This window comes from Calonectris borealis, chromosome Z (assembly GCF_964195595.1).
Source record: "Calonectris borealis chromosome Z, bCalBor7.hap1.2, whole genome shotgun sequence".
Taxonomy (NCBI): Eukaryota; Metazoa; Chordata; class Aves; order Procellariiformes; family Procellariidae; genus Calonectris; species Calonectris borealis.
This window is the reverse complement of record NC_134352.1, coordinates 46276771-46304248: the sequence shown is the minus strand read 5'-3', so window position 1 is coordinate 46304248 and position 27478 is coordinate 46276771. Positions and strand designations below refer to the sequence as shown.

Below are 27478 nucleotides of genomic sequence, written 5' to 3'. Positions count from 1 at the left end.
CCCTGAGGGACACCACTCATTACCGACCTCCATCTGAACATTGAGAGAATGAACTTCTTCCTTAGGATACTGGGTAGAACAGGGAGAGATTGGAATCCCAGGTTAGCATTTTGCAATCAAACATAAAGATATCACAAAGCCTCTGAGCTGCTTGGAAGCTTGTTTGAAGCAGTTTCTTAAACTCTTCCCTAAGCCACTGCTATAGACAGCACGATGGGCCTGACGGGCTTGCTACAGCTGCCTTCATATTCTTAGCAGGGGCTGAAATCTGGGCAAATTTACAAACCGAATGCTAATTTATATGAAGACCTAATTGTCTGCGGGCACGCACAGGAGCTGAATATCAGGGAGATTTAAGAGAAGGCAGGAGTTTAAGCTCTTTTAGCATTAAGAGTCAGCTGTGGAGCAGGTCTTTGCGGTTCTGAATTTGTGTAGAGTTTATGTGCCCGTATGCTGCTCTAGGTATGTAAAACCTCCTCTGGCTCTCTCGCAAAACAACCAAAATCAAGTTAGCTAAAGCTGATTTGCCACCGACTTTAGCTTAAGCTGATTTCAGTGCAAGACTGACCAGAAGAGGTTTTATCTAAACTCAGAACAGGCTAACGTTAAAACAGGGGCATATAACAGGAGTGACAGTGAAAGTCAATGGTTCATTTTTATACAGAAAAGAATTTTCTAAGTATAAACAAACAATCCAGTATTTTCTTCAGTTTAGGGTTATAATAGCATTTTTCACGTTCTGGGGTAAATGTAACAGTTAACCTTAAAGTGTAAGACAGTGTTCTTAATGATTATTACTAAACAAAGCTTGGGCTCGTACAACCAGACCGCAAAACAGGATCTACCATTGTATAGTTTAGGTACATCTTTCTGAGACAAAATTTTCTTTAACAGGGATATCTTCTTTTAGAAAAATAAAGGGACTAGGAGGATGGGTTTAAGGCCAGAGAAGCTTTTCTAGTCTCGCTTTTGTCCTTAGAGATGATTTATGATCATGCGGCGCATACGTGCAAGCACAGGCATATTCAAGTACAATTCATATTGTACTACACATACAAAGGCTGTGTAGTAAGTAAATCCTAAAAGCATTAGGGGCATGAGCTGTAGAACGCACAACACCCCTTCACCGGTACTAGTAAACACAGGAGAATCAATATGAGGATATTACTCAGCAGTACCCAAAATTATGAAAGGAAGTTAATATGTTTAAAACCTTTGCTTTTTCTGTCACATATTCCCAAACATTGACTCTGAACCTGCACTGACCAATCCATCCAGCTATCAGATCACAGAACCACAGACTGGTTGAGGTTGGAATGGACCTCTGAAGGTCATCTGGTCCAATCCTCCTGCTCAAGCAGGGCCATCTAAAGCCAGTTGCCCAGGACCATGTCCAGGAGGCTTTTGAGTGGTTGGAGACTCCACAACTTCCCTAGGCAACCTGTGCCAGTTCTCAGTCAACCTCACAGTGAAGAAGTGTTTCCTGATGTTCAGGAGGAACCTCCTGTGTTTCAGTTCATGCCCTTTGGTTGCCTTTGGTCCTGTCACCGGGCACCACCGGAAAGAGCCTGGCTCCGTCCTCTTTGCACCCTCCCTTCAGGTATTTATACAAGTTAATGACATCCCCCCTGAGCCTTCTCTTCTCCAGGCTGAACAGGCTCTCTCAGCCTTTCCGCATAGGAGAGATGCTCCAGTCCCGTCAGCATCTCTGTGGCCCTTTGCTGGACTTGCTCCAGTATGTCCTATCTCTTTTGTACTAGGGAGCCCAGAACTGGACCCAGCACTCCAGGTGTGGCCTCACCAGCGCTGAAGGGAGAGGAAGGATCGCCTCCCTCCACCTGCTGGCAACTCTCCTGCAGCCCAGAATACCATTAGCCTTCTCTGCCGCGAGGGCACACTGCTGGCTCATGTTCGACTTGGTGTCCACCAGGACCCCCGCCTTTTGCTGCAAAGCTGCTTTCCAGATATTTATTTTGTCAGGGGAGAATTTCTACTGACAAAGAATTAAACTTCCTAAGGAAAACGCTCACAACTGAACTGCGTAATGCCACCAGCAGTGGCAATTACAACATTACTGTAAATTTAGTTGCCAGTCCTCTTACAGTTGCAGCATGCAGCATGGCTTCCCAGTACTGTAGTTTAGAAAGCTCCAAAGCCAGCCTATGCTAATGCTTCAGGACTCCCACTGCTGGAGGATTTGCAGTAGTAGCAACACAATGGTGGGACATTGTAAAAGATCCTCGCTTCCTGAGGAGAATCGTCCAGGGAGAAAAATACAGACGTCTTCAATTTTAGCTAGAACGCTAGGAAAGTCTAATGTAAAGTCAGACAACACCCACCGACCCACAACAACACCTCTTTTGTTTCTGATGAAAAACACTGGTAAAGGGGAGGGAAAGGAGATAAATTTCTGCACATAACTGGAAACCAAATACTGCATTGGAGAACGTTTAAAAAATAACTTTGATCGTCAGGATATACAACACAAGCATTCCTCAAGTTGTTTCCCTGCCTCTCACCCTCCCTAAAACCTTCTCATCAGGAACTGTTGTCAGGCAGAAAATCTTGAACAACTATGTTAAAGGAGAATAACCAGCTGTATTAGCTTTGCAGGCTTTGCAGAAAATTAACACTTTCAGGAACTGTGCATACACTGAGGCCAGGCGCCACAGTGAAATGCGGGGGATCTTGGTGCTGCGGTAGAGGACTGCCGTTGCTTTACTGCAGCAGCAAGGTGACTCCTCGCCTCTTGGTATCGTCTCAGTTTTGGCCATGGGTTAATATGACATCATCTCAATTTTGGTGAGGGGTTAATGTGGCGTTGTCTCAGTTTTGATGATGGGTTGATGTGACACGGTCTGAGTTCTGGTGATGGGTTAATGTGGCATCGTCTCAGGTTTGGTGAGGCGTTAATGTGACATCATCTCAGTCTGAAGGCCCCTCAGTAATGAGCAATGAAAACTTCCATTTAGGTGCCTCTGCAGAAAAATGCTACTTTTTCCCAGAATAAATCCACAGCACCCAGCAAAGGAAGCCACGAGCCCACAGAGCTCCGTGAGCTTCCCGGTTTTAGGAAGCGGGAAAAGAGGGATGCTGAGAGTTGGGGGGGGACCAGCGGGCGGGCAGGGGGGCCAGGGCAGCACCGCCCAGGGCAGGGCGAGGGGAGGCGGACATGTTAGCGGAGGGCGGGCGTAAGATGGAGTCGGCGGGCGAGCGCGGCAGCGGAGGGCATCCGAGGTGAGGCGAGGCGGAGCGAGCGATGGGGACGCCCGTCCCCTTCCCGGGGAGGAGGAGGAGGAGGAGGATGGGCTGTGGCTGGGGAGGGGGGGGGAAGGGGGATGCTGGGACTAGGGTGCCGCCGGCTCCGCGCTCCCCTCCCCGCCTGCGGCCTGATGCTGCGCTATGCCACCCCCTCAAAACAAAACAAAAACCACCCAAAAAATTTAAATTAAAAATGTATTTTATATAGTTCTTACTTAAATATGTAGATATTGTATTTATTATATATGTAATAATACATGTAATGTACATGTAGAATAGGTAAATACTTGTTATATGTAATACATAAAAACATAGATATGTGTATGTATTATATTTACATATTATATTTAGATATATGTAACATGTCTAATATATTATATATTACTTATTAGATATTACATACTGTATATTACATATCATATATTATATATTATATATTTTAATGTCATATATTAATATATACTGTATATTTTTATGTTATATATGCATCTAATTTATATCTATGTATAAAATAATATGATTTTTTAATATATATATTTTTTGGTGGCAGTGGCCGCGGCGAGGGTTGAGCAGGATGACGCCGCGGGCTTGCAGGGGCCTCCCCGCGGTGAAAATAGAAATAAAAATAATACTGGTAATTAAAAAAAAAATTAAAAAAAAAAACCAAAACAAAAAAAACAAAAACACCAGCATAAAATGATACAGCACGGAGAGGAAAACAGCCGCAAAGCCCCGGGCCGTGGGTGCCGGGGCGGGGGGGGGAGGGGGGTGGCTGTTTCCACGCGGCTCACGTGGGCCGTTCGCGGGCGGGGGTGGGGAGGCGGCACCCCCGATCTAGGGCAGTTTGTTCAACTGCGGTAACGGGAGCTCGATGTTCCCGCAGCGCGGGGATTTCTGAGAACTGGGGCTGCGTCCTCAGATGAACCCGGCTGCCTGCTTCCCCCTGCCTGCTCCGGAGCCTTAAAGCGGCGACGCCACATCGCTGCGGTGGGACCCACAGCTGGAGGCGCCGCACGTACGCCTGCAGCCCGCAGTGCGGAGCGGGGCTGCGGGCAGCTCGGGAGGGGCGGGCAGCGCTGCCCGGCGGCCCCTCCGCCCGGAGCCAGAGACCCTGGACCTCGCCTCGGCGAGGTCCAGGGTCTCTGGCTCCGGGCGGAGGGGCCGAGCTGGAGTCTGCGACTGACCCCCTGCCTACACAGACCAGGGAAGATCCATCTCCATCCTCGAAGACCTGATGCCTTCCTCGAACCACATGGACTGCGCTTCAGCTCGTTGCATTTCCATCCCTCTCCGTTTTCCCCCTTTTTTTGTTTTTTTAAATGAAACTTTGCAACGTCTCATCCCGTGCCCGACGGTGCTTACTTATCACCTGTGTTGCAGCATCCCTTCCCCGTGACAGCCTTCCATGGTGGAACGGCAGAGCTGCCACGAACTCTTGCTGTCACGTCAATGTTAATTAGGAAGTTTCGAAGGCCTTGTATACAAAGGTACTCAACAAACCTACCTGATGAGCTTTGACCCAGTGTTCCCTGACGGAAATGACAAAAAGCTGTTTTCACCTGGTACAGTGGTACAAATCTTGAGCAAGCAGGGGCTGGAATGGTTTTTTTGCACCAGTTTATGAAAACAGTGTGAACCAATTGAATCAAGTGGAATCACATCCCTTAAACCTAGCCATAAACTGAAACCAATCCGCAGTCCACATTCCCCACGTATGTTACACCAGTTCATTTTTCATTGGATGTCTTTGCTGCAGTCGAAGGTAGACATTCCCAAATTAACTTTAGTATAGCTTTCTACTTTTGAACTTGAGACTCACGCACCCATAGGCACACTGAAGGATGGTGTCTGATGCAGGCTGTAAAATCCATCTGGGATCCTGGGTGCATAGTCAAGCAGCTAGCCCACGCTGAGTTCAATGCTGCCATGGCTACACCGCTACCGGTACCCAAACCAATTTAAATCCAGATCCCCAGTGCCCACATGGGCTGTAATTTCATTGAGGCATAGACATCCTCTGGGTACTTACCACCTGCAGAGGTAAGCCCCAGGAGGGAGGAGTCGTCCTTCTTTCCGAGGTTCAGGATCAGCAGAACTGGTCACAGTTAAGGACATTAGCTGCAATTCAGGAGATACTAGAAAGAGCCAAAGACCAAGACCCATGATCAATCCCGCCATGCAGAATATAGTCGGAATTGGACCAGAAGATAAAGTTAAGAACAGAGAAACACATATTCTCCAAGTAACAAATGGTTTGCTACACTGAGTAGTACACAGGAAAGGAACTTCTTCTCCCATACAGCTTTGTACCCACACCACTTGTTTTTAAAGAAGGTTGAATTTGAGACCGCTAATCCTCATACTCCTGGATTTTGAGGCCAGAAGTGTCTTCTGTCAGTAGCCTTCTACTATGTAGCTGCTTTTAAAATGGAAGGCCAGTTTGCTAGTGTAAAAACTAGTTTCAGCATACTTACTGTGTCCTGCGAGCCTTTATATGGCAATCAGCTGTGCTGGCTCTCATTTTCCTTTTCTGATCTACAAAAGTTTAATTTGAAGGCTTCTGTTACTTCAGATGGCTTTATAAAGCAACTTTTTGTCCGCTCTGTGTGCTCAGTGACTGAGATGCATTTCTTCAAAAGCTTAAAAACACTTCCTTCCTACGGCACTAGGCTTCGCAATGGGCAATTGCTGTTGTCTGATGGAAGAGTTTGCCGTATTTCCCTGATAATATATGCAGGCAATCTGGGCAACACCTTGGTATGAAAGATACCACATACATGTAAAATACTTTACATCACGTTCATATTTATAAGCCTGCTGAATTACCATTCTGTACTGCTGCCATATCAATCACATAACAAATTTTCAGCATGGTCACAGGCTTTAAGAACACAGGTCAGCAAACAGGCTGACCTGAATCTCACTTCCCCTTCTCCTCTTTGCTATTTCCCCGTGACATCTCCCTGCCCTCCCCTCAAGCGTGAGCCCCTGGTTGTGACCTCAGCCCCCCACCCCGTGCCTTTCTCACTGCCTGGGGGTCATCGTCTTCCTCGCTTACGCTCCCCGTAACAGCTCCTGTCTGTGGGCCTTTCCTCTGGCCCAGAGAACAAGCAGCCACTTCAGAAACGGCTGCCGCCGACCTCCACCCTGGCATCGGTGGGGCAGCTGCTCCTGGGAAGGAGTGGCCAGATGTGCTGTGTTCCTATGGCCAGATGTGCTGTGGGGACCGTGCAGAGGGCGAACATCTGCCCACGAGGGGCTGGTTTGGAGCCGTAAACAGCAAGTTGAATTTGGACTCCAGGCTTTGGCAAGCGAGTGCCATTTGGTGCCGAAGGTGCCCAAGGTGTCAGGGCTGTATCAAAGTGCTGTAGTGGGTCTAAGCTATTATCTCTACAAGCTACGATAATCATCCTTGATTAGCCTATGTATTACAAAAAACTAGCTTTGCTGTGAATGAAAAACTGAGCTATGGCTTAAATGGATGCTCTGAAACCAAATCCAAATGTTACCATCACCACAGTCAGATCCAAGTTAAGACCCCAATCATCTGGAACATCTGGAAACAAAGCAGTTTGCGAGCACAATCCCATTCCCCAGCACGTGTGTGCTGTTGTTCAGAAAGTGGCTGCGGTCATTTTGACACTGTCTCCAAGTATAAAATACTGCTGGCATCACTTCATAAGTGTCATTTGGACCTAATTAGCCTGGAGTTTTGGAGCTTTGGGCTACCACATACGTCAAAATGAAAGGCGTTATTTTCTCTTTAATAGGCAACGTATTCTTGGAGGCATACTGGAATACTTTTAAAAGCTCAGTATGCTTCCTCATTATTGAACTGGCCCCAGATTATTTTCTAGCCTTTAAACTACATGCCAAGAGTTAGCTTAAAACAAAACAAGCTAGCAAACAAAAAAGGTTTGCCTTTTTTTTTATTGGTTATTAACACCTCCCTCTCTGAACTGTACAAATTAAGGTAAGAGGTATGTAACTGAGGATTTGTTAACGTGATGATCAGACTCGGATTGGGCAAATCATCTTCTGGGAACCAACTTCCGTGTCACTGAATGGTGGATGATGACATCTCCGAGCGGGAACTTGTGGACGGTGTCAGCCAAAGAAGTTCTGAAAGTGCTGTGAAAAAAGCTGATGAATGGGTAACTTGAAGCTACGTCCTGGATATCCAGATTAATGAAGCAGAGGGACAGCTTTCGTGGAAATGTTGCCCCTCTGGAGGAGAGAGAAGTTTGTAGCCACCAGTACAAACCAAAGAAAGACATATATATCGACAGTGTTAGCGGTACAGGAACGACAACCCCTTCCGTTCCTCCTTCCCATCAGACCTGGAGATCTCAGCCTCTTATTCTGCCTGGTGCCTGGTAAGCACCGGAAGCCAATGGATGCCAGATCAGCTGGGAAAAATGCTCCGAGAACAAGGAAAAGTGACATTCATCCCTTTATGACTGCCTTGTTAGATAAATTGCTCTATTCATGTTTTCTGTTTGATCTTCATCACCCTACAGATGATCCAGTTACAAATGTAACCACTAGTGCTTTTGTTTTGTTTCTGGGGGTTTTTTTGCCAGCTACAATATGCAAAATTATCTCAGCCTTATGCCAAATATCCATGACAAAGGATTATTATTGCCCGAGGTTGCACCTAGAGATTTAGCGTGCTAGCGTACAAAATGGCTGACATCTACTCATTTTTATTTCCTGCAGAAAGAGAGCAACGCTGCCTCATTTCTGTTGCGCTTCCTCATTATTTCCATATTCAGTTAAAGAGATGAATAGCAATCCATAAAGCTCTTTACTGTTTGGGCCCTGTCTGTTTTTGCGAGGAAGGATGGGGTGCAGCTGAGGACAGTGGGATGCAGTCAGGGACCCTGGGCTGCCGTGGCTCAGTCTCGTTGGGCCGCAGTTCCCAGAGGGAGAGTAAAACCGCTCCATCTGATAGGAGTCTGCAGCTATACCACGACTTCAGAAGCACCCTGGTTTTACCTTGACTAATGCTTTATAGAGACCTATGTTATTTCAAAGGCAGAGTCTTTCACCGTTACGCTTTCTCCTGGCACTTGCGAAAGAGCAAAACATACAAACTGAAGTACTTCACACCTCAGTGCAGCTGGTTCATGAGTGATAGGAACTTCTTTCCCTTTTTTTAAATAGGGCTTGATCCAGAAAACAGATTTTCACTCTCCCCGTGCAGAGTGCAGGCCAGTTAACCTTCGCAACGCACCGTCCGCTCTGCACGTTCGCGGGAGCAGGCGGAGACGTGGGAAACGTTATCTGGGTGGAGATGGCAGGTTTTCCGGGTCCGTTTGAGCTGGGCGATAGGAAACGTCTTTAACCAGCCTCACCTCCTCTGGCCAGCCGACCCGCGCCGGCAGCGCACCGGCTTCTGTACGGCAACGCGACTCGTCCCCGCGCCGCGTGTCCGAGGAGTGGGCTCCCGCCACGGTACGCGTGAGCCCGGCAAAGGGCAGCCCCGCTCCCGCGGAGGACTCTGCCCCACCCGCCACCTATGTTCGCTGAATCTGAAGGAACTGCGTGTCTCAGTGACGACGTAGTGATGGCGAAATGTGTAACGGCCTCGAGTTTCTCCGGGGGGCATCCCAGGGCGGCCGGGCTCCCGCCCCCTGCCCGGGGAGCCCCGTCCCGAGGCCGGCCGGAAAGCCCCGTCCGGTCCGCGCCTCGGTCACCCAAACGCCGCTCGGGTGGGGCTTTCCGGCAGGGCGGGGCGGGGCGGGGGCGCGCGGTGCCCCGCCGCTCCCCGCGGGGCGGTGGGCGGGGCCGGGCGGCTCGCGGGCGCCCGCCGGGTTTGCAAGTGTTGCGCACCCTTCGGAACCTCGCGCTGATTGGCGGGGGCCCTGCCAGTGACATCAGCCGGCTCACTTTCCATTGGCCGGCCGGTTGCTGGGACCGTAGGGCTTCCAGGGAGGCACTTAACCCGCTCGGCGCCGCGCGGCCCCGCCGCCCCGGGCTGCCCCCCGCGGACCCGCGGCCGGGGACGCCGTCGACTCGGCTGGGGAGCGGCCGCGGCCGGCGGCGCGCCTCCGGCGCTGGGGAGGGAGCCGCGGCGCCCGCACCTCCCCGGCGGCGCCGCGGCGGCGCCCTTTTAAGCGGGCGCGGCGGGGCGCCCGGAGTAGCACGCGGCCCGGGGAGGGAGCGCGGGGATTGGCGGGGCCGCCGCCCGGCGGACACACCCCCCTAGAAAAGGGGCGCTGTGAGTGGCGGGGGGAGAAGGTAAACAGAGCCGGCCGGCCCTGCCCGCTGACCAATCGGGGGGGCGGGAAGGGGCTCCGAACCTGACGTGATGGGACTCGGCGCGGCCGTCCCCGGGCAGGAGCACGCGGGCGGCGCGCGGCGCGGGGGGCGCGCGGCGGGCGGTCTCCTCTCCCCCGACCCCCGCGCCGGACCCGGGCCGGCCGCGCCGGCGGCGGGCGGCGCTCCCCCCCGCCGGCTGCGCGCCGCCCCCGGGGGGCGGCGGTGAGGGACCTGCCCGGCGCCCCGCTATTTATCCCCAACCCCCCCACCCCGTTCTCCTCCTCCGCGCCGCAGAGACCCCGCGCGGCGGGCGGGCCATGGCTGGCGGCGGCGCCGCCGGCCCGGCGGGCGCGCACTGAGGGCGCCTGCAGCCCCCCTCGTCGTCGGGGCGCGGCCGCACCATGTCGGCCGTCGCCTACGTGGACTTCGTGGCGGCGCAGTGCCTGGTCTCCATCTCCAACCGCTCCGCCGTGCCCGAGGCGGCGCGGCTGAAGGTGCCGGGCGAGGGGGAGGCGGCCCGGGAGCTGCGCGACCCCCGCGACGCCTGGAAGGACTACTGCGCCCTGCTGGCCATCGCCAAGAGCCTGCTGGAGCTGAACAAGTACCGGCCGCTGCCCGCCCCCTCTGTCTGCAGCGACAGCGTGGAGAGCCCCGACGAGGACGGGGGCTCCGACAGCGACGCGGCCACCGAGCCGGGCTCCAGCCCGCCCCGCAGCCCGCCGCCGGGGCCGCCCCCCCGCCTGCGCGCCCCCGGGGCCGCCCCCAAGGGGAAGCTGGCGGCCGAGAAGCGGCACAAGTGCCCCTACAGCGGCTGCGGCAAGGTCTACGGCAAGTCCTCCCACCTCAAGGCGCACTACCGGGTGCACACAGGTCAGCAGCGGCGGCGGCGGGCGGGAGGGGGAGGCAGCGAGCGCTTGTCCTCGGGTGAACCCGCCCGGCGGCGCGCCCCGCCGCCCTGCCTTTCCGCTCTGCGTCCTGGGGCTGCTTGCTTGCTTTCCTCTCCCCCGCCCCCTTTCTCTCTTCTTTCCCTCCCCGCCGCGGTGCCGGACCGGCGCCCCGGGTCCGGCGGGAGCGGGCGGCCGCCCCGGGCGGGGCTGCGGCAGCGCCTCCCGCCGCGCCCTGCCTGCCGCCTGCCTGCCCCGGCCGGGAGTCCGCCCGTCCCCCGCGGACAGCGCGGGGCGGGCGGCAGCTGCCGGCCGTCGGGGAGCGGAATAAACTTGGGGCGGCCGGGGCCGCTCGGGGGACGGCGGCCGGAGCCGCCGGGCCGGGCTTGCCGAGCCGGCGCCGCAGCCCCCGGCCCGCGGTGGCTGCGCCGGGGGATCGCCGAGCCCGCTCGGGGCGTCGGTGAGGAAGTCACCGGGGCGGCGGGCATCGGGTGTTCCGCCGGTGTAGGCGGGCGAGCGCTTGCAGCGGGGGGTGTTCGGCCCGCGTTCCCAAAACCAGCCGGGGGCAGGACAGCCCCCCGCCGCGCTGCCCGCGCCCCCCGGCGGCTCGTGCCGCCGGAGACCGCGTTTCGCTGCCCCGCTGCGCGGCCCGCGTTTGCAGAGCCGCCTTGGAGCTTTACTTCGCGGCAGGGGAGCCGGACGCCGCGGGGCCGTGGAGCAGGGGGTGGCGGTGCCGGCCTCTGCCTTGTACCGCGGCGGTGTTGTTGGCACACACCCCCCAGCAGGCGAAGGACCCAGCGGCTGGAGGGGAAAACTTGAGAAGCGCATCACCGAAAAACCGCTGCCGGCCCTCCGGGCTCCCGCTGGAGCCGGGTTACTCTCCAAACCACGCCGGCGCTGCCCCGACGCGGCTCCTCCGGCCGGGGAGATGCGGGCGCCGTCCGTAGGGGACCGGCCTCTGCGCTGCCCAGCAGTCCCTCACGGTATCAGCTATCGCGACCGCCAGCTTTGGCGTGTTCCACAAGGGCGTCGTTCATCAGGCGGCGTGCGCCCGGTCCTCGCCCAGGCGCTTTAGAGGGTGTGGCAGCGTGGAAGCCCAGCGATAAAAACATACCTGCTGCAGCAACTCGTACTTCTGCCGGCGCTGCCCAAGCACTAAGGGGACCGCAATTGCAGACTTTTCTGGTTTGGGAGGGGGCGGGTTTTAAGCCCTCTAGTCCAAGTGGCTGAATAAAAACCTTTACGTGTCTGAATTGCAGTTGGGCTCACAGTGCAGTACACGAAGCTGCTTAAAAATTGCTCTAAATTAAGGGTTGTGCGCGGGCATGGAAAGGAGTGCATCAGAGGAGGCAAATGCTGCCGACACTTATTTCACGTGCTTCACATCCGTTCCGTAGATGGCGGTTCTTTCCTGGATTCTGTCTGTCGGCAGTGATGGTAAATGGTGAAGTACCAAACGAGTTCATCACTCGAGGAATGCAGTGCGAGGCATTGCTGTAGTGTTTAAGGCAGCCTGGGTAGGGCATGGCTGCATCTGAGCTCCAGCTACGCTTCCGTTGCTCTGGCTTGCCTGTCTGCCGAGGTGTACGTGCACTGCGGAGGAGGAAACCCAGTGCTGGTTGCCTACCTGTGCCCTGCTGGCAGAGCTGCTGGGTGCTTAGCTCGAGAGATCAGGGGGAGGAGGAGGAGGATTATTGGATGTGGCTCAGCGGTGAGCTGTGTGGTTAGACAGTTAAGACTGTCTCCGTGAGCCGGGAAAGAGGATGGTCAGCGGTGACCCTGTCCTGACCTCAGGACCGGTGCCAAGGATTGTTGTGTTACCAGCTCAAAGACTGCAGCTCTGATGCTCTTTTGGAGGCTGAATGTAATTGATGCCTTGCAAAATGTTGGCTCACAAGTGACAAAGAAAATGCGTTAGCATCATTCCCACTTACTACCCCATGCTCAGATACCCACCCCGATATGGGAACCAAAATAGGCATCGACTGGGATAGCATTCTGGGTGATGACATGTAAATTAATGTACTGTACAACCCACACGGCTTGCTGTAAGCAGTAGTGTTATAATAAGTGTCTCGTGAAGTGGCGTGAGGTTTAGCATGTGCTGCTCACAAGTGGGTGGCCTTAGCTCCAAGTATGAGATGTTTGACTCAGACGTGCTGATACATCGTCACGGTGGTTCTGTGTGATTAAAACCACTACAGACATCCAGCAGTAATGAACTTTCAGAGCTTCCTAATGTGAACAGTTAATTGTAGCTAACTGAAATCCTAAACGATACTGCTAATGTTAATTATTTTTATAGATGGCAGAACAATTCCTTAGCAACAGTGGGATTCAGTGGGACCTCTGGAGTTATTCATAACTGCGTATTGCAAAGCATTAATGCTCCCTCCTTAGTACCATTTTCTTTCCTTTTTTTCCAAATGATTTCTCTCTCATATATCTGAGCCTCTTGAATTGCTTTCATCTACCTGCCATTTTTCATCAGGCCATCAACTGGGTTTCTTGCTGCTGAGTAGCCTTTAGTGGAAGTAGGTATGCAGCAGAAGCTTCCTGGTCTTAAATTTTTAATATTTAAGCCCAGTCTCTCTATCTTGGAAAATGGCTTTAAGATTTCCGTTCACAGCCATGAGCTTGCTTGTAGCCACAGCTCTTTTTACTCACGAATACTAACCAAGCAAGTTGGAAAGCTCTGGATACTGCTCTGTGCTGGGTAATGGTGGGAAGGTAAAAACTCACCAGACCGTCTTTGGTAGGCTAATGGAAAGCAAGAAATGAAATATCAAATCAAGGTAGAAAAGTAGAAGACCAAAGACTTGATGCTCAGAGGTTAGAGGTCTGTATCTTATTAATGATTCTTTAAACTTGTTGGTTCAAAGCCATTCCGTATTTCAGAGACTAAAAATATCTGTATAACTGTTTGCTTGAAGTTTGGGCCTTTGATGATGAGTCTAGTTCAATTCCCAGAAGACCCAAATTAGCCATCTATCAGAAATCGTCTTCTGCGTTGATCTTAACAGAAGAAAGGTCAGCGGATGGCACTGCACATCCTACTTGTGCAAACAGCCCCCTTGCTTGTACCGCCCATCCCACTGAACTCGGCGTGACTTAGTAGAGCAGGATTTGTAGGAGGAAGCCAAGGAAGTCTGACCTCTGCCCCCTCCCGGGGATATAGTCCTTTCATTCCTCGCCAGCCTCCGGTGTTTCTGCGATACGATCAAGCACTACTTCATTTTGTCATGTATGTGTGCCTACGTTCAAAATGTATTAATTTGCAAAGTCCTGGGGATACAAGGACAAGCATATCACTGAAACTGAACTGTTGCCTCCCCTGTGCCTTTGCTACCATCCTAAAGTAACTTGGAATTTATTATTTAAGTTCTGGTGTCTTGAGCAGGAAGAGCATTACAGGTAAGGTTGTTCTGCCTGAGCAGTTTCCCAGAGCATCCCTGAGGTGCGTGGTGCTTGGTGTAGGAGAGAAAAGACGGCATTATCCCTGATGGCTTGCAAGCCAAAAACCGTTTGTCAGGAAGGTAGTTGGAGGGAGTAGTAGCTCTACAACGTGACCATACCTTAGGCTGCCCCTTCCCTTATGGGATGGTGTTATGGGAGTGTAGGACACGTAAACTCTGCTGAAGTTTGGCAGTGGCAGGAGGGATTACGAGTGGTGCGTCTGCTTGGGACTCTTGAGCATTGAGATGGCATGACCAAGTCTTGCAGACTTTCCCTTCAAACACAGAAAAAGGCCCAGACGCATTGGCAGGACGTGCACAAGACCCGAGTCCTGGAAGCGGTGCAGAGGTCAGGAGAAAGCGAGGGACTTGGCTGACCAGGAAAATGACAAGCAACAGCAGGTATGCAGAGAGTTTCCTTGAAAATGCAGAGACTTCTCTAAATAGGTAGCTTCAGAGGTTTGATTATGGCCGGTAATGTGTAGAGTTATTATTAGCCTCAAAGATGGCGAGGGTGAGGGGAAGCTTAACAGAGAGGATGTGCAGGCCAGAGGGTTTCCAGGGAAAATAAAGGCATACGAGAGTAAACAAGCAATCTCAGTCAGAAGGCCTGAGCAGGGAGCAAAGGGCAAGATACCAGCAGGGAGAGAGGGAGAAACTGGCAGCAGAAGCAAACTCTAAGGAATGTACGTTTGCTATGATGATGTGAAGACAAGGCATGTGGCTGCTGCGAGCAGATCCTCCTGGTCTGGAAAGAGGGACAGAGAAGGTACCATAAAGGTGATTTGTGAGATGCCTGCTCATACAGGACCTGTGGGAGTTTTCTTGCCTGGGGAGGTGACTCCCAGGTGCTTCTCAGTACGTGGTGCTGCAGATCAATGAGAAGTTCACGTCTGCATCAGGTACCCTTAAGTAAGAGGTTAGACACACAAAAACCAAATGTGTGAAATGTTCTCCCTCTTCAGCCAGGCTTTTCAGCTAACTGCATCATCGTGTAGACTGGGTCCAAACAATGCCGAGAGTTTTGTTATATCAGGCAGCTGGTGCACCCTTGAGCTTTCCTGGCATTTGGCTCTCACTGATGGTTGGTAGCAGGGCTGTAGGCAGAGGCGTGGACCTGTAGGTCGGCAGTCTGCACAGTGAAGCTGAGGAGCATTTCTGGTAGAAAGGAAAGATAAGTGCTGCAGCTGCCTATCACGGCGTCAATCCAGCCCCCGTATCAGTTTGGTTTTGACTGTGCTGCTTGTTATTTGTGTTCTAGATTATCACTAGCTCGATAGACTGTACAGATGCTGATATGTTGACAATCCTCTGCTCACTGGGAGCTTTTTTGGGTATTTTGTGGGAGCATAATTTGAAATTTAGCATTTTAAGCCCCTCTTATCCAGTTCATGCGATGTCACTTTGCCAGCTCCTTTAGAGCAAGACTGAAGAGCAGAAAGCGGAGCCAGCAGGACATTTTTTGCTGAATTCAGGCCTCCATCTGAAATGCCCATTCTCAAGGGTTAATGCAAATGTGCAAATTGCTGGAGTTCTAATGGGCATGTTTCCAGGTCTCAGAGAAACATGATCATACTGACTGCAAGCCTTGCCAGCTGAGTAAGGTAGGCAAAAATCCTCAAGATTAAGTTCAATGTTGCCTGACTTCCAGCTGGGTTTTTTTCCCCCCCTGCTAAAAAATAAAAACATTAAGCAGGTGTATGTGTCATAGTGGGAAAGCACTCCAGAAAGGTTTGTATATTAATTGAGTCAACGTAAAGAGGTGCACGTATAGGACAGAAGCAGTGAGCAGGCATCACCCATAAGAGTGTGACTCCTGTTTCCAGATGGATGTATTGAAAATGCAGCTTTACTGAGTTCCTGCACACTGTTGTGCTGTGGCATTGAAGTCCGTGTGGTGGGTGTCACCTGCTCTTGTTAGTGTTTCTTGCAGCCCCAGCTGCTAGGATCCCTGTGGGAAGGATCGTTCCCCTTCGTTGGCTGCTGTGCTGTTGTGCAGCAGGCTGCCGCTCCTGGCCTCGCGCAGCTCCCGAACCTGCAGCGGGAAGAGCAGGGAGGGGCCAAGTTAAGATTAATCGGCCAGAGTCTGGGGTAGTGATGGCAAAGCACACTTCAGGTAGTGTTTACTTGTGATAGCATAGCTCATGGTCTTCAAGTAGCGATGACTGTGAATAGCCTGAAAGCACTGTATAAATACTTGAGGGAGGAGTCTGTGGAAATACTGGCTAATAAATTCGTAGTGAAATAACAAAAAAATACATTATCTTTCTGAAGGCACGTAAAATTGCATTCCTCATTTCCCTGTCAAAGCTGTTTCCACTTAGCAAGCATTTAATTGTTCAGACAGGACAGGAGCCTAAACCCAGTCCTCTTCGATCCCAGGTGAGTGCCCAAGCACGAGGCTAGGAGTTGGTCTCTCTCCATTGCTCAGTTAATATTTAAGTATTACTGCAAAACAGAGGAAGTTCAAATGGAGAGAAGGTAGGAAAGGAGAAGAGATAGGAAGTTGCCCCACGTACCCAAGAGCGTACTGCTAAGGGCACTCCTCTCAGCTATGGAAGTGTAGATTTAACTCTCTGGGGAGCTTTGGGGAAGTCTCTCCTCTCCAAGGTAGCTTCCCCAACTGAGAGAGAGAGAGAGAGAGAGATAAAAGGAGGCACAGTCGCCCAAAGAAGGCCCCAAAGGCAGGCAGGGAGGGTTATGATTTGGCAGAGAAGCTGTGGGGATATCCCTTGCATCTGATGCTGTGTCAGACGGGGGTAACAGCAAGACTGAGTCTCGCTGGGATTTAGGCTCCCAGCAGCTCAGCAGCAGTGGGTTTTAGCAGGTGGTTTTGCATCTTGTCTTTTGAAGGAGACTCGAACACCTGCATGTGCAGGCAGCTGTTTGGTGGTCTTGAGGATGTTCGAGCAGCCTGAATACTTGCTGAAAGCAGCATTTTAACACCTGAATTGTCCTGTGATGTTTAGTCCTGAGTGCTGGCGGAATAAACCCCTTGCTGCAACCCATCCATTCGCTGCCTATCCCGTAGGCAACGTCTGTTTGATCGGTTTGATCAGCCAGACCAGATGACCATGGTTTAGGTGTTGCAGAAGCCCTTGGTACCTAGCATCCTCACTGCTGATCTCGCTCTGTGCTGTTTCGCACCAGCATCTGTACCTTGTGGTTGCCACATGTTTTAATGATCTGATTTTGGAATATCTCAGAGGAGGAGGAAGGCTGTTTGAAAGGCCTCTTGTCTCTCTGCCCAGAAGTGGATTCACAGATATCTGTAATATCTATCTTCACCAGAATATCTTGCGTAAAATCCAGTGTCCCACAGGAAATTGCTCATTCAGGATGTGTGGGGCAAGCAATGCGCTGGCGGGAAAAAGTGAGAGAGACCTGAAATAGCAGCTATTCTGCGGCAAGGAACATAGACTGCCTTTTTTCTTCCTCTTGCAATAAGCTGGACCATGTTCTTGACATCCACCTACAGAACCTGTCATACTTCAGGAGACACTGAGACACGCAAGATTGGTGGCTGAGTGGGATCACAGGGGGAAAAAAAAAGAAAAAAGAAAGAAAAAGTGCTTATCACTGTCACCTCTACGTCCAGGATTGTGGTTCAGGACCAGTTATTCCAAGGGTACCAAGATTTCTTTGGAAATTTCGAGCTCCAGCAGCCACAGAGATACAGGAGGATCTTGGAAGATGAAGGTGGGGATTAGATTCTCTCATTCAAACTATGCAGAGCTGATTATGCCAGTTCTGTTTTGCTAAGTAGTTTTGCTCTCACCTGGTAGCAAGAGATTTCGCTATTTGGGCTTTCCGTATTTGTGTGCTTTCTCTTCTCCGTCTTTCCCATCAGCCGCTGCAGGTTTCTGGCAGGAGAGGTCGGATCAGCCTTGTGGCCTTTCAGTGGGGCTGGGCTTCAGGGCCGGTGCCGCAGGCAGGGTGGACCTCCCTGCAGCAGGAGGTACTGGCTAGCTGTGCCACGGGCAGAGAGTGGGAGTCGCGCACAGACACCACATCCCAGAAGTCAAACTCTGAACCATTCTTCAGTTTTGATACGTAAAAGGTTGCTGCTGTGAACAGCAGGCAGCACAGTCCTGCTGTGTGCTCAGTGGTCTCATCTTTAATAACGTAAGTCAGTCAAGGGTATCTAATTAGGTGTCCATTCATGCAGCTATAGCTACAGTCCATTTGGCTTTCTAGTTAATGTGTGAAGCAGCATCGTTAGCGTTTATTTGACAGCAAACTGTTCTGCCTCAGCTGGTACTGATGCCAGACTCTGGATTCAAGTCTGTGTCCGACCTCACTTCTGTCTGCGAGGAAGACAGTGTGAGCCTAGCAAACCGCCCACCTTGGCCAGACTTCCGTCCACACCAACAGCAATCTCTGAATGTCTTCTGTAAAGCCAGTGCTCAAACAATTTTAGTAATTCATGTAAAATTAGTACTTCATTCCACCACAGAAGCTCAGTGTGTGCCAGTTCTGGTGCACGTCCTGTTACACGCCAAGAGAATTGCCCAAGTGTGTGATCATTGACTGTATCTTCAGCTCTTTCAAACACAGCCTCCCCCCTCCCAGAAAAAAAAAGTCACTCAGAACTTCGCTATCCCTTATTTGTCCAAACGAATTCATCTTTGTTAAAGCCACCGTGAACTCCTAACCTCAGTCATCCACATCTAAAGCAGCATTTTGTAGTGAGAAGGCAGATGATGAATCAGGATACCCGTACTACCTGTACTATTAACAAGTCTGCTAGTGCCCACTCTGTATTCTTCCTCAGAAACCCTTCCTGCGCAAGACTACAACGTGGGAAAATCTGGAATGACCCAGGGTAGGGCAAAAAAGCTAAATAATTTACCATCTATTCAGAATAAAATGGAAATGGAATAAAATAAAGTGGACCTGCCTCAGGTCATACAAAGCAGCTTGGATAGAGAGTTTAAACTCGCAGAGAAAGAAGAAGCTAACCATTTGCGGAAGAGGGTGGGTAGAAGGAACAGGGAGAAAAGGTCAGGTGAAGCAAGAGAGCAAAGATCAAAAGGATCTGCAGTGGCCTTTATATCCATGTGGGATTTAAAGCAAGGCAGAGCTGCAGGAGCAGGAGTTCTTTAGACTCCAGAGAAGACCTGTGAAGAGCCACCATTAGCTTGTGCTCAGCATAAACTATGAATCCCACTACATTCCTGTTGGCATACAGGACAAAGAATGGGAGTTCTGCAGACGCACCTATTCCTATAACCTGGAAATCAGTTTGTTTCACTTCTTACTTCTGTAAGCTGCCCTGGATATATTTTTTTTTTTAAAGAAAAATATTTACATCTTTTATCTCTTGTGTTCAGATACTATCACACGTAGCTTTAAGGAATCGTGATAGACCATTGGCATTCCTTCATCTCTTGATGGAAATCCCATGTAAGGCGTATCTTAAAACGTAAGTCGCATACTGCCGCCAAAGGAAGCGGCGTATAATAGCACCCTGTTTTGATGGTTCATTCTGCTTGTTTCAAGCTTTAGCACTGCTACTTCCAAAAATCGTATGGAAAAGATATTTCTTAACTGAGACATGACAGAGAAATCTGTATCTCCAGATGGAGGCAGCAGTAGCTTGCATTGCAGTTCTGTGTGCCATTGCATGCCCTGCCCGTGTATGAGTTGCAAGACCTGTTTGCTCTGTGGACTCTTCCACAAACATCTCTGCTGCTTTAAAAAGTAGTGTGTCAAATGCAACCAGCAGATACAGCAACCAGCTTTGCCGAGTGGACAGTCATCACATGTCATCAGGCATCTCTACCTTGCCTTAATTAACGCACACTTCACCCTTGCTCTGCACCTATTAATTCCGTCACTGAAGCACCATCCCTCTGGGCTGGTGTCATCCAATTTGGCTTTATGACCGAGGGGAGCAGCAGATCTTCAGGCTCAGAGGGCCTGGAAAAGCCTCCCTCCCCCTTGTCTCTCTGCTCTGAGGAGTCTGGAGTTCAGTGTGTCCTGGTGCAGGGATGATGCCTGGCCTACTTCCATATACGCGCTTCCAAAGTGTCTGTGACAGCCTCCGTGGGCTTGTATTGCCAAGGTGGTGAAGCTGTTCTCCACCACTGTACCTGGGGGTACCGCTTGGCGGTGGCGGTGGTGGCTCTCGTGCATCTGAGGGAGCGCCGCCGCTCGCCTCCGGCAGCGACTCGCCATGCCAGTGCGCGGCGGCTCTCCCATCGGCAGCAGGGCATGCCTGCGCCACGCCGGGCTCCTCATGGCCTTCGGCACTGGCCCCACTGAGCTCAGGGCTGGTTGCCCGGGGAGCGTGGTGCCAAACATACGCAAGGGATCCTGAGTGAGCCCTGCCTTTCCCCAAAGCTTTGTGGTTACGTGGCATAATGTAAAAGCGCTTTCTTCTGGCATGTGAAATGGGTAGTGATGGTGGAAGACATGCTGTTCCTATCGTGTTTCAGAGGGAATTCTAGTAACTAGGCTCCATTTTGTCTTCCCATCTGCAGTTCCAGGAAAGGTGGTGGGGAAAGTTCAGTTTCTCGAGGGCTACATGGGGCCAGATTTAAAAGACTGCCTTTAGGCACCTGGGTTGGATACTATCATGCCTAAAATGTAAACACTGTACCCCAAAGACTGTGATCCTTGTTATCCAGCCTAGGAACCTGGTCTCCCTGTAGTACAGTTAGGCACTTCTGCAGGCTGAAGAGCTCTCCTGAGGTAGATGGTTGGAAATGTGGCTTCTGGGGATGCCTGGGCTGCTCCCACTGCTCTGGGGTGTAAGTGCCTGACATAGAGCCATATACTAGATGCCTCCACACATGCAAGATGTATAGCACTTCTCCCACGTTCCCAGGGGGAGATAGAAAGCTGTTCTGCACCTCCCACTGCTGCCTGCTTCCAGGATTTGTGACAGAAACCATGAGATAGGTCGCAAAAGAGCAGCGCAAGTGAAACGCTTGCCTTGGATGGCAAGGGCAGGCGCTGGGCGGGGCAAAGCCTGGGGAGGATGGTGGGCACCGATGCGAGTGCTCTGTACGGCTCCCGGTGCTGCTCGGCCGTGTAGCTGCAGTCGTGGCCTTCATGCACGCGTAAGCCTACGTACTGTTTTAATTAATTTCTTCTATAGAGGCGGTGGCTGTTCGGAAAGGCTTCCGACCATGTCTAAAAGGGCACAGCAGGGAGCCAAGAAACCTGTTTATAAAAAAAAAAATAGCCCTGGGTCAGGATGGCTGGCAGCTCTGCCTCCACAGGGCTTGGGCACCAGGCTGGCTTGGCTCCCTCTGATCCCTCTGCATCCTTCTCCCCTGACCAGCTTCACTGTGAGGTGAGGGGAGAAAGCGCAGGGGAAGCAGCTGTGCAGCGGGGAGCTGCTGTAACCTGCGCAGTCCTGCTCGTCCAGCTGCAGCTCTACTGCATGCTGGTCGGTCTGGGATGGAGCAGCCACCTGTCAGGGAGCACACTGTGTCGTTAGGAGCCTAAACGGTGAAAACGGCTGTGTTATTTAAGAGGGCTTTCAGGGCCCGTGGTGTAGCTGCATCTCAGCTTACGTGGTCCATCCTCATCCTCCTTGGCCTTTTGGATGCCATCAGTCACTCCCTCCAGCCGCCTTTCTCCTCCCTACAGTTCTGCAGTAGGTTGTCCTCCCGGCATCTGGGCTGTTCATTCGAGCCTTTTGTCACTGCTGTTGTGTCTGGGGAGGACTCCAAGGCACACTTTCTCATAAATTACTCCTTTTTTTGCGATCTGTAAATGTAAAGCGAGCTCGTCTGTTGTGCCAAACTTCACAGTACCAAGAAATACTGGAGTTCTTGAGTTTCTTTCCAACTCTTCCAAGTTGGAAAACTCCTGGGGTAGTTTTTATATTTCATGGTTGACTATAAATAGCTGTCACATAGCTGTCATTTATATTCCCTTCAGAAGGCTCTTAAGAAAGGGAATTAAGGCATCAAACTGCAGCGGTGCATGATGTCTGTGACTGAAACCTTTCACGTGAACTTAAATGCCTTTGGTTTCCGTCTGTGCCATGGACTAGGGTCAGCCTTGCCGGTCAGGCGGCTTTGGGTCTGTGCCTGTGGGCAAAGCCTGTGCAGCCTGCAGAGGCGAACTGCAGGGATGTGGGGTGCCAGAACAGGGAGTGCTGTTCAATCCTTACACCCTTGGTTTTAAAAGCAAAGGTGTGGTGTGGTGTAGGTTGAGGTGTTTGGTTCTTCACCATTGTAGCAAACATTTATACCGACAGAGCTGTGAATAATGAAGTCGTTTTCCTGTCCTCAAACCAGCTGTGTAAGAGACTGAGCAGCTTGGATTTCTGGGGGAAGGGAGGAGAGGGGGGCACGGGACTTCTCTCTGCAGCCGCAGCGGTTTTGCTCTACGTGTTTGCAGCCCCGAGGCTGCACCGCCCTCCCCGATCCCTCCCTCCCCAGGCTGGAATGGCTTGTTCTAGGTGAAGGATTTGTTGTGGTTTCTTCTCTAACGGTTACAAATGATTTTATTCAGCAGAATGGAAGTGTCAGAGGAATAATACTGGCGCTCCTTTCCCAAACCGCTATAGTGAGCCCGACATGAATAATGTACAGGCACAGGCAGAGCTCATCTGTTGTTTTGACAGTCTTTGGGGTCATGTAAGGTTCTGCACTGGAGTGCGAGTTTCATGCGGTTGGAGGGGTTTTTGGCTTGTGCTGGAGGTGAGACTGAAACCCGATGAAGCAAGTCATCAACAACTCCGCAGACGCTGGCACCATGGCAGTAAACAAAAGCAGCTTTTTCCCCTCAACAGCGTGTTCCCCAGCTCCTCGGTGAAGCTGGTACGTGCCGGCCTGCATTCCCCCTGCTCCCCTAAATCTCTTGTCATCATTTCCTCCCCGCAGGCGAGCGACCATTCCCCTGCACATGGCCTGACTGCCTTAAAAAGTTCTCCCGCTCCGACGAGCTCACCCGGCACTACCGAACCCACACCGGCGAGAAACAGTTTCGGTGCCCCCTCTGCGAGAAGCGGTTCATGCGGAGTGACCACCTGACAAAGCACGCCCGCCGCCACACCGAGTTTCACCCCAGCATGATCAAGCGATCCAAAAAGTCCGGCTCCGGCAGCTCCTTGTGAAGGCAGGGCTGGCCCGGGGAGAGGAGCAGGCGGGAGGCAAGCGGTGGCAAGGATGCAGGCAGCGGCGCCGGAGCACGAGCATCCGCGGTGGTGCCGGTTGCCCTCGCCGTCCGAAAGCACATGTAGCCAACGTTCAAAAAAAAAAAAGTACTCCGTGCCCCTCTGCCCATCTCCTCCTCCCCACCCTGCGCTGGGAACAGTGGTCTGGAGCAAGTGGGCTGCAGGGGTGAGAGGAGGGAGGGGGTGGCCAGCAGAGGAGGTGACCGCCTCCTCTAAGGTAAAGCATTGATGCTGGTGTACATACGTCTGACTGGATGGTCCGGCCTGTGCCACTACAGTAGCGTGACCCTGAGGTCTTTGTGATTGCTGTGTCATGAACATGTTTTGTTGAACAGTGTAATGCTGCTTGTATTTAGAGTTTGTCGAATAAAACCACTTTCCGAGTCACATAACTCTCAGATAAAAACTCCATAGCACATTGTAGAAGTGGGTTTACTTCTGTCTCAGAACGATCCTGCATTTAAAGAGACTGTTAAGAGAAACATTGCGTATGTTACTAATAGCGTCTGATTGATATACTGAGATAAGGTGAATTTATACTCAAGAAGGCCCATTAGAGTAAATGGGTCTTTTTAATTTTTCTTTGTATTAACTATACTTTTGAATATAAGCTGCACTTTTCCAGTAAAAACCTGTATAATTCAAGCAGATACTTAAAGCAAAAAAAACCCACAACAGCTCAGTCGTTTTCTGGCCATATGTGTATTTGGCTCTGTTATTCACTTACCTGGAAAAATACAAGTCAGCCAAGATAATGTGGCAGGGGCGTGGGAGCAGAAGCATACGTCTCTCAATTGATCCTATACTTTTAATTTGTCAATAAATACAGTACTGTACTATAGAAATGCCACTAACAGTGCTTTATTCTGCTGTGTTTTGTTTGAATGGATGCATAACAGCAGCTACCATCTTTATAAACTGCTGCTTTTTTAAAGGTTTTTTCTCTTCCTACACTTGCCTTAAAGATTTTTTCTCTTCATACCTTGGAGTCCTATGGGGGTTGTGTGTGCTTATGGAGAGAGTAGACCTTTCCTTAAGAGCACTCTGCTAATGGAAACAGCTGAAATTTTTGTAAGGAGCACTTCAGAAGGGCTCCTGTATCTCTTGATCGCCGTTTCAGTAGACTATGGGGGAAAACCGTGAGCTAATTGAAAATACGGCATGGAAGGTGAGTCGTAATACTTCTTACGACATAAGCTTCTCTTGGTACTTTGCGTTGTACCCGTGTCATGCATGGCACGTCAAACACTGATAAAGGCAATATTACTTTTATTTTAAAGCTATTTTTTGCTCTTTAGGAGGAGCAAAAAGATCACTGAAGGAAAACTTTAAGTCGTGGTCATTAGCTGAGGTTTTTTTTTTTTTAATGTTAAAAGCATGAACTGTAAGAAGCTATCAGTGATTTTTTTTTTCCCCTCCCCAGTTGCATGAAGGGGGGAGAATTCTGTTTACACGTCACTTTTTCCAGAAACATTCTTCTCCTGTTTGGTTTTTACCCCTTCCTCCAGAAGAGGAAGGGGAGGTGCAGCCCTACTATAGAGACTTAGGGCTAAATTCATCTCGTGAGTAATCACACTGAAACGCAAAGTGTTTCCACCGCAGATGAATTTAGGTCATCTTGTAAAATTCTGTACATAAAAAATCTTCTTAGTACACCTGCAATTACAGTATCTTATTGTTTTACCTGATAAAAAGCTTGCTTCCTAGAAATGAACATTAAAAAAATGAACTCAGACAGTGTTTTCTTCTACAGTTGTGTAAGGCTTTCAGCATTAGAAATCAGTTTGCATATAGTGTTTTTACCTGTGTAGTTCATGATAAATTCCGTCTATGTGAAGAGAACTGCTTTTAAGGCATTAGGGATATTGAGCAATCTGTGGAATAAAAAGGGATGTGTTTTCTTCAGTGAAGACATCAGGAAACCAAGCACACTTTCTACCTCCGTTTCAGCTCTTTGAAACATTTATTTTAGAAACCAAACTTTAATTTCTGGTGTCCAAATTGAGTCATAGGGACATACGTTCTTCCTAATGAAAATAGGTAGCCTCGATATTTCTATTGATCTAGAAATACGGAAGGTGTTCTGCTTACCAGTACTGTTAATGCTGCTGCGTTGAGTGGGGTCAGGGCTGCGTGTAGCCTGGTGAGATTCAAGGCACATGCACGTTCATCTTCATTCTTCTCTGTGAAGATCATGCAAAATTTCGAGTCCGTCCTGCAGTCTGGATTGTTGCTGTTTTGTAGGACAAATGCAGCACTTGGAAAATTAAGGCCTGATCCTGTGAAATACAAGACACCCTCACATCCTATCAACCACAATGGGAAGCCACAGCTGATAAGCAGCTCCTAAATCAGTACCTAGATGTTTTGGTCACTTAGCTACCGGGATTGACCGATACATGGAAGTAAATGGCCAGATTTATGGTTTCCACCTTGCGTATTTGGGGTAGAATGCACATTTAAAGAAACGTCGTCGTTCCTGCAAAGTCTGAAAGAATCAACAGGCAGGGGGTACATTGGTCCATGGGACAGTGGGACGTACAGGCGCGTGTTGTCGTTGCGTGTGACAAGATCCTGTTTCTGAAAAAAACCTTCCTCAACGGTAACCCATTTGCTGTAATGTATGCTGTATTTCAGCATTGGACAGATGGGATTAATGCAATTCATTAACCACTAACAGAATACATTGGGAATAATCAGATTTCGTTTTATTGGTTTGTTCATTTGGGGTTTTTTTGGTTTTTCTTTTAGTAAAGGCAAACAATGGCTCTAATACGTAAAACAAACTGCAGGTTAGTTCTTTGCATCTTGAAGTTAAGTTTTGAAGAGTGTTGCAAGTGTTGGAAAAGAAAAGGAAAATCAGGTTCTCTAATACCGTATGTACTTGTACTATTTTGGAAATGCTTAATAGTGCTGAAGTTAAGGACAGCTCTTCTCCTTGGTTAAGAAAGCCCATTACTATAGAGAAGTCATGGCTTTAAAGGTATAGCTATACAACATACTTCTTTTTTTGAACAGTTTTTCATGACCTGTATTACAGATCTGTTTTCAGTTTGCAGATGGACTTAGCCCAGGATGCACCAGACTGGACACATACTTCAAAATGCTGTTTTACAGACTAGTGATCTGTAACACTGTAAAATACCAACTTCCAACAGTTTAATCGGTTTTATTTTTGTACAGTATTCGTATCCTTTATAAGTTATTTTGCTGTCCTGTTTTGTAAATCACATGAAATTGTAAAAAAAAGAAAAGGAAAAAAAAAAAGGCATAGATGTTTTTGTACATATGTGTATATATATTGTCCAAATAAAGAAAAAAGGAATTAAAAAGAAAAAACATGTTGTTTTGAATGATTGGAGTCAAGCAGTTGTCATGTAAACCAGTCTGAATGATTATGAAGAAAATAGTGCCGCACATGATGAAATCCGTGAGTTGAGTGGTGTATGACCCCGCTTCAAAGGTCTTGGTGTTGCTAGTCATTATTTAGCTTGTTTCTCTACTTTTCCCAGGTGTTTCAGTATTCCTTCTGCCGCTACTGCAGGGAGACAGAGACGCAACTTGCAGTGGGGGCAAAGTGTCCCCTCACCAGCACGCTCCAGCTCCCGGGAAGTGTCTCTCCCATCGCTCAGTGGCTTCCGAGCTCAGACTGGTGCTCTCCTTCGCACCGTGCAGCTGCTCCACGAGCTAATGATGCTTCAGCCCGCGCAGCCACACTGCTGCCTTGAGATTTCCATGGGGTTGCTGGTGTAAGGAGAAAAAAAACCATCCGCTCAGCCTCTGAAGGAGGGAAAGGCAAGGAACCCTCTGCCAAAAAGCTCACTGACATTTACGGTCACTGACATTACGGTTGCTAAAAGCAACTACTTACACGAACTAACTTAACCTGGTACATGGGAACAGTGCTAGGGTGTGACTGCAAGATGAGACCCTGGACCCAAGGGAACATGTAACCCTCCAGCAATGCAGGCAGGGACGGCGGGGTGGAAGCGTGCCGTCTGTGTCTGGAACAAAACTTGTAAGCAGCCTCCAGGTTTGACATGATGCTGAGTTGGCGTTTTCTGTCCTCGGGTTAGATGGCCAAAGGACAGATACAACAAACTCAGCATAGGGTTTTCTTTTTTTAGCTTGTGATTGTTTTTAGGAATAAGAGAGACAGGGCTGTAGCATTGCCCTCATTCCCCTGCAATCCCACCATAAAGGACCTTCCATAAATTTATCATTCTTCACCTTAAACCCTTTAACATTTGTCTTTAGTGCTCTAATTGGAACAGCTACCAAAGTCTTCCTAGTGTAGAGAAGACTTAGCCTTAGGAGGATGTTTCCAGCCATTGAGATCTAATACGCTCTACAGAATAGTGTTGCCAGGAGTGATGTAAATTTTGGCAGGAATAGGTATGACATGCAAAGACTGGGTGCACCCCAGTGGATGTTGGCAGACTTCAACAGTGACACGGGAGGGTGTGACCCTGAAC

At 50.2% G+C, this 27478-nt stretch overlaps 1 protein-coding gene across 1 annotated transcript; it reads left to right on the top strand.

Annotated features, from left to right (window-relative positions):
* Positions 1 to 9854: 9854 nt before the first annotated feature.
* KLF9 (KLF transcription factor 9) lies at positions 9855 to 26342 on the top strand. Its single transcript, XM_075137320.1, has 2 exons — positions 9855 to 10395; positions 22711 to 26342. The coding sequence occupies exons 1-2, from the start codon at positions 9927 to 9929 to the stop codon at positions 22941 to 22943; spliced, it is 702 nt and encodes a 233-aa protein (XP_074993421.1). The 5' UTR covers positions 9855 to 9926; the 3' UTR covers positions 22944 to 26342.
* Positions 26343 to 27478: the final 1136 nt, after the last annotated feature.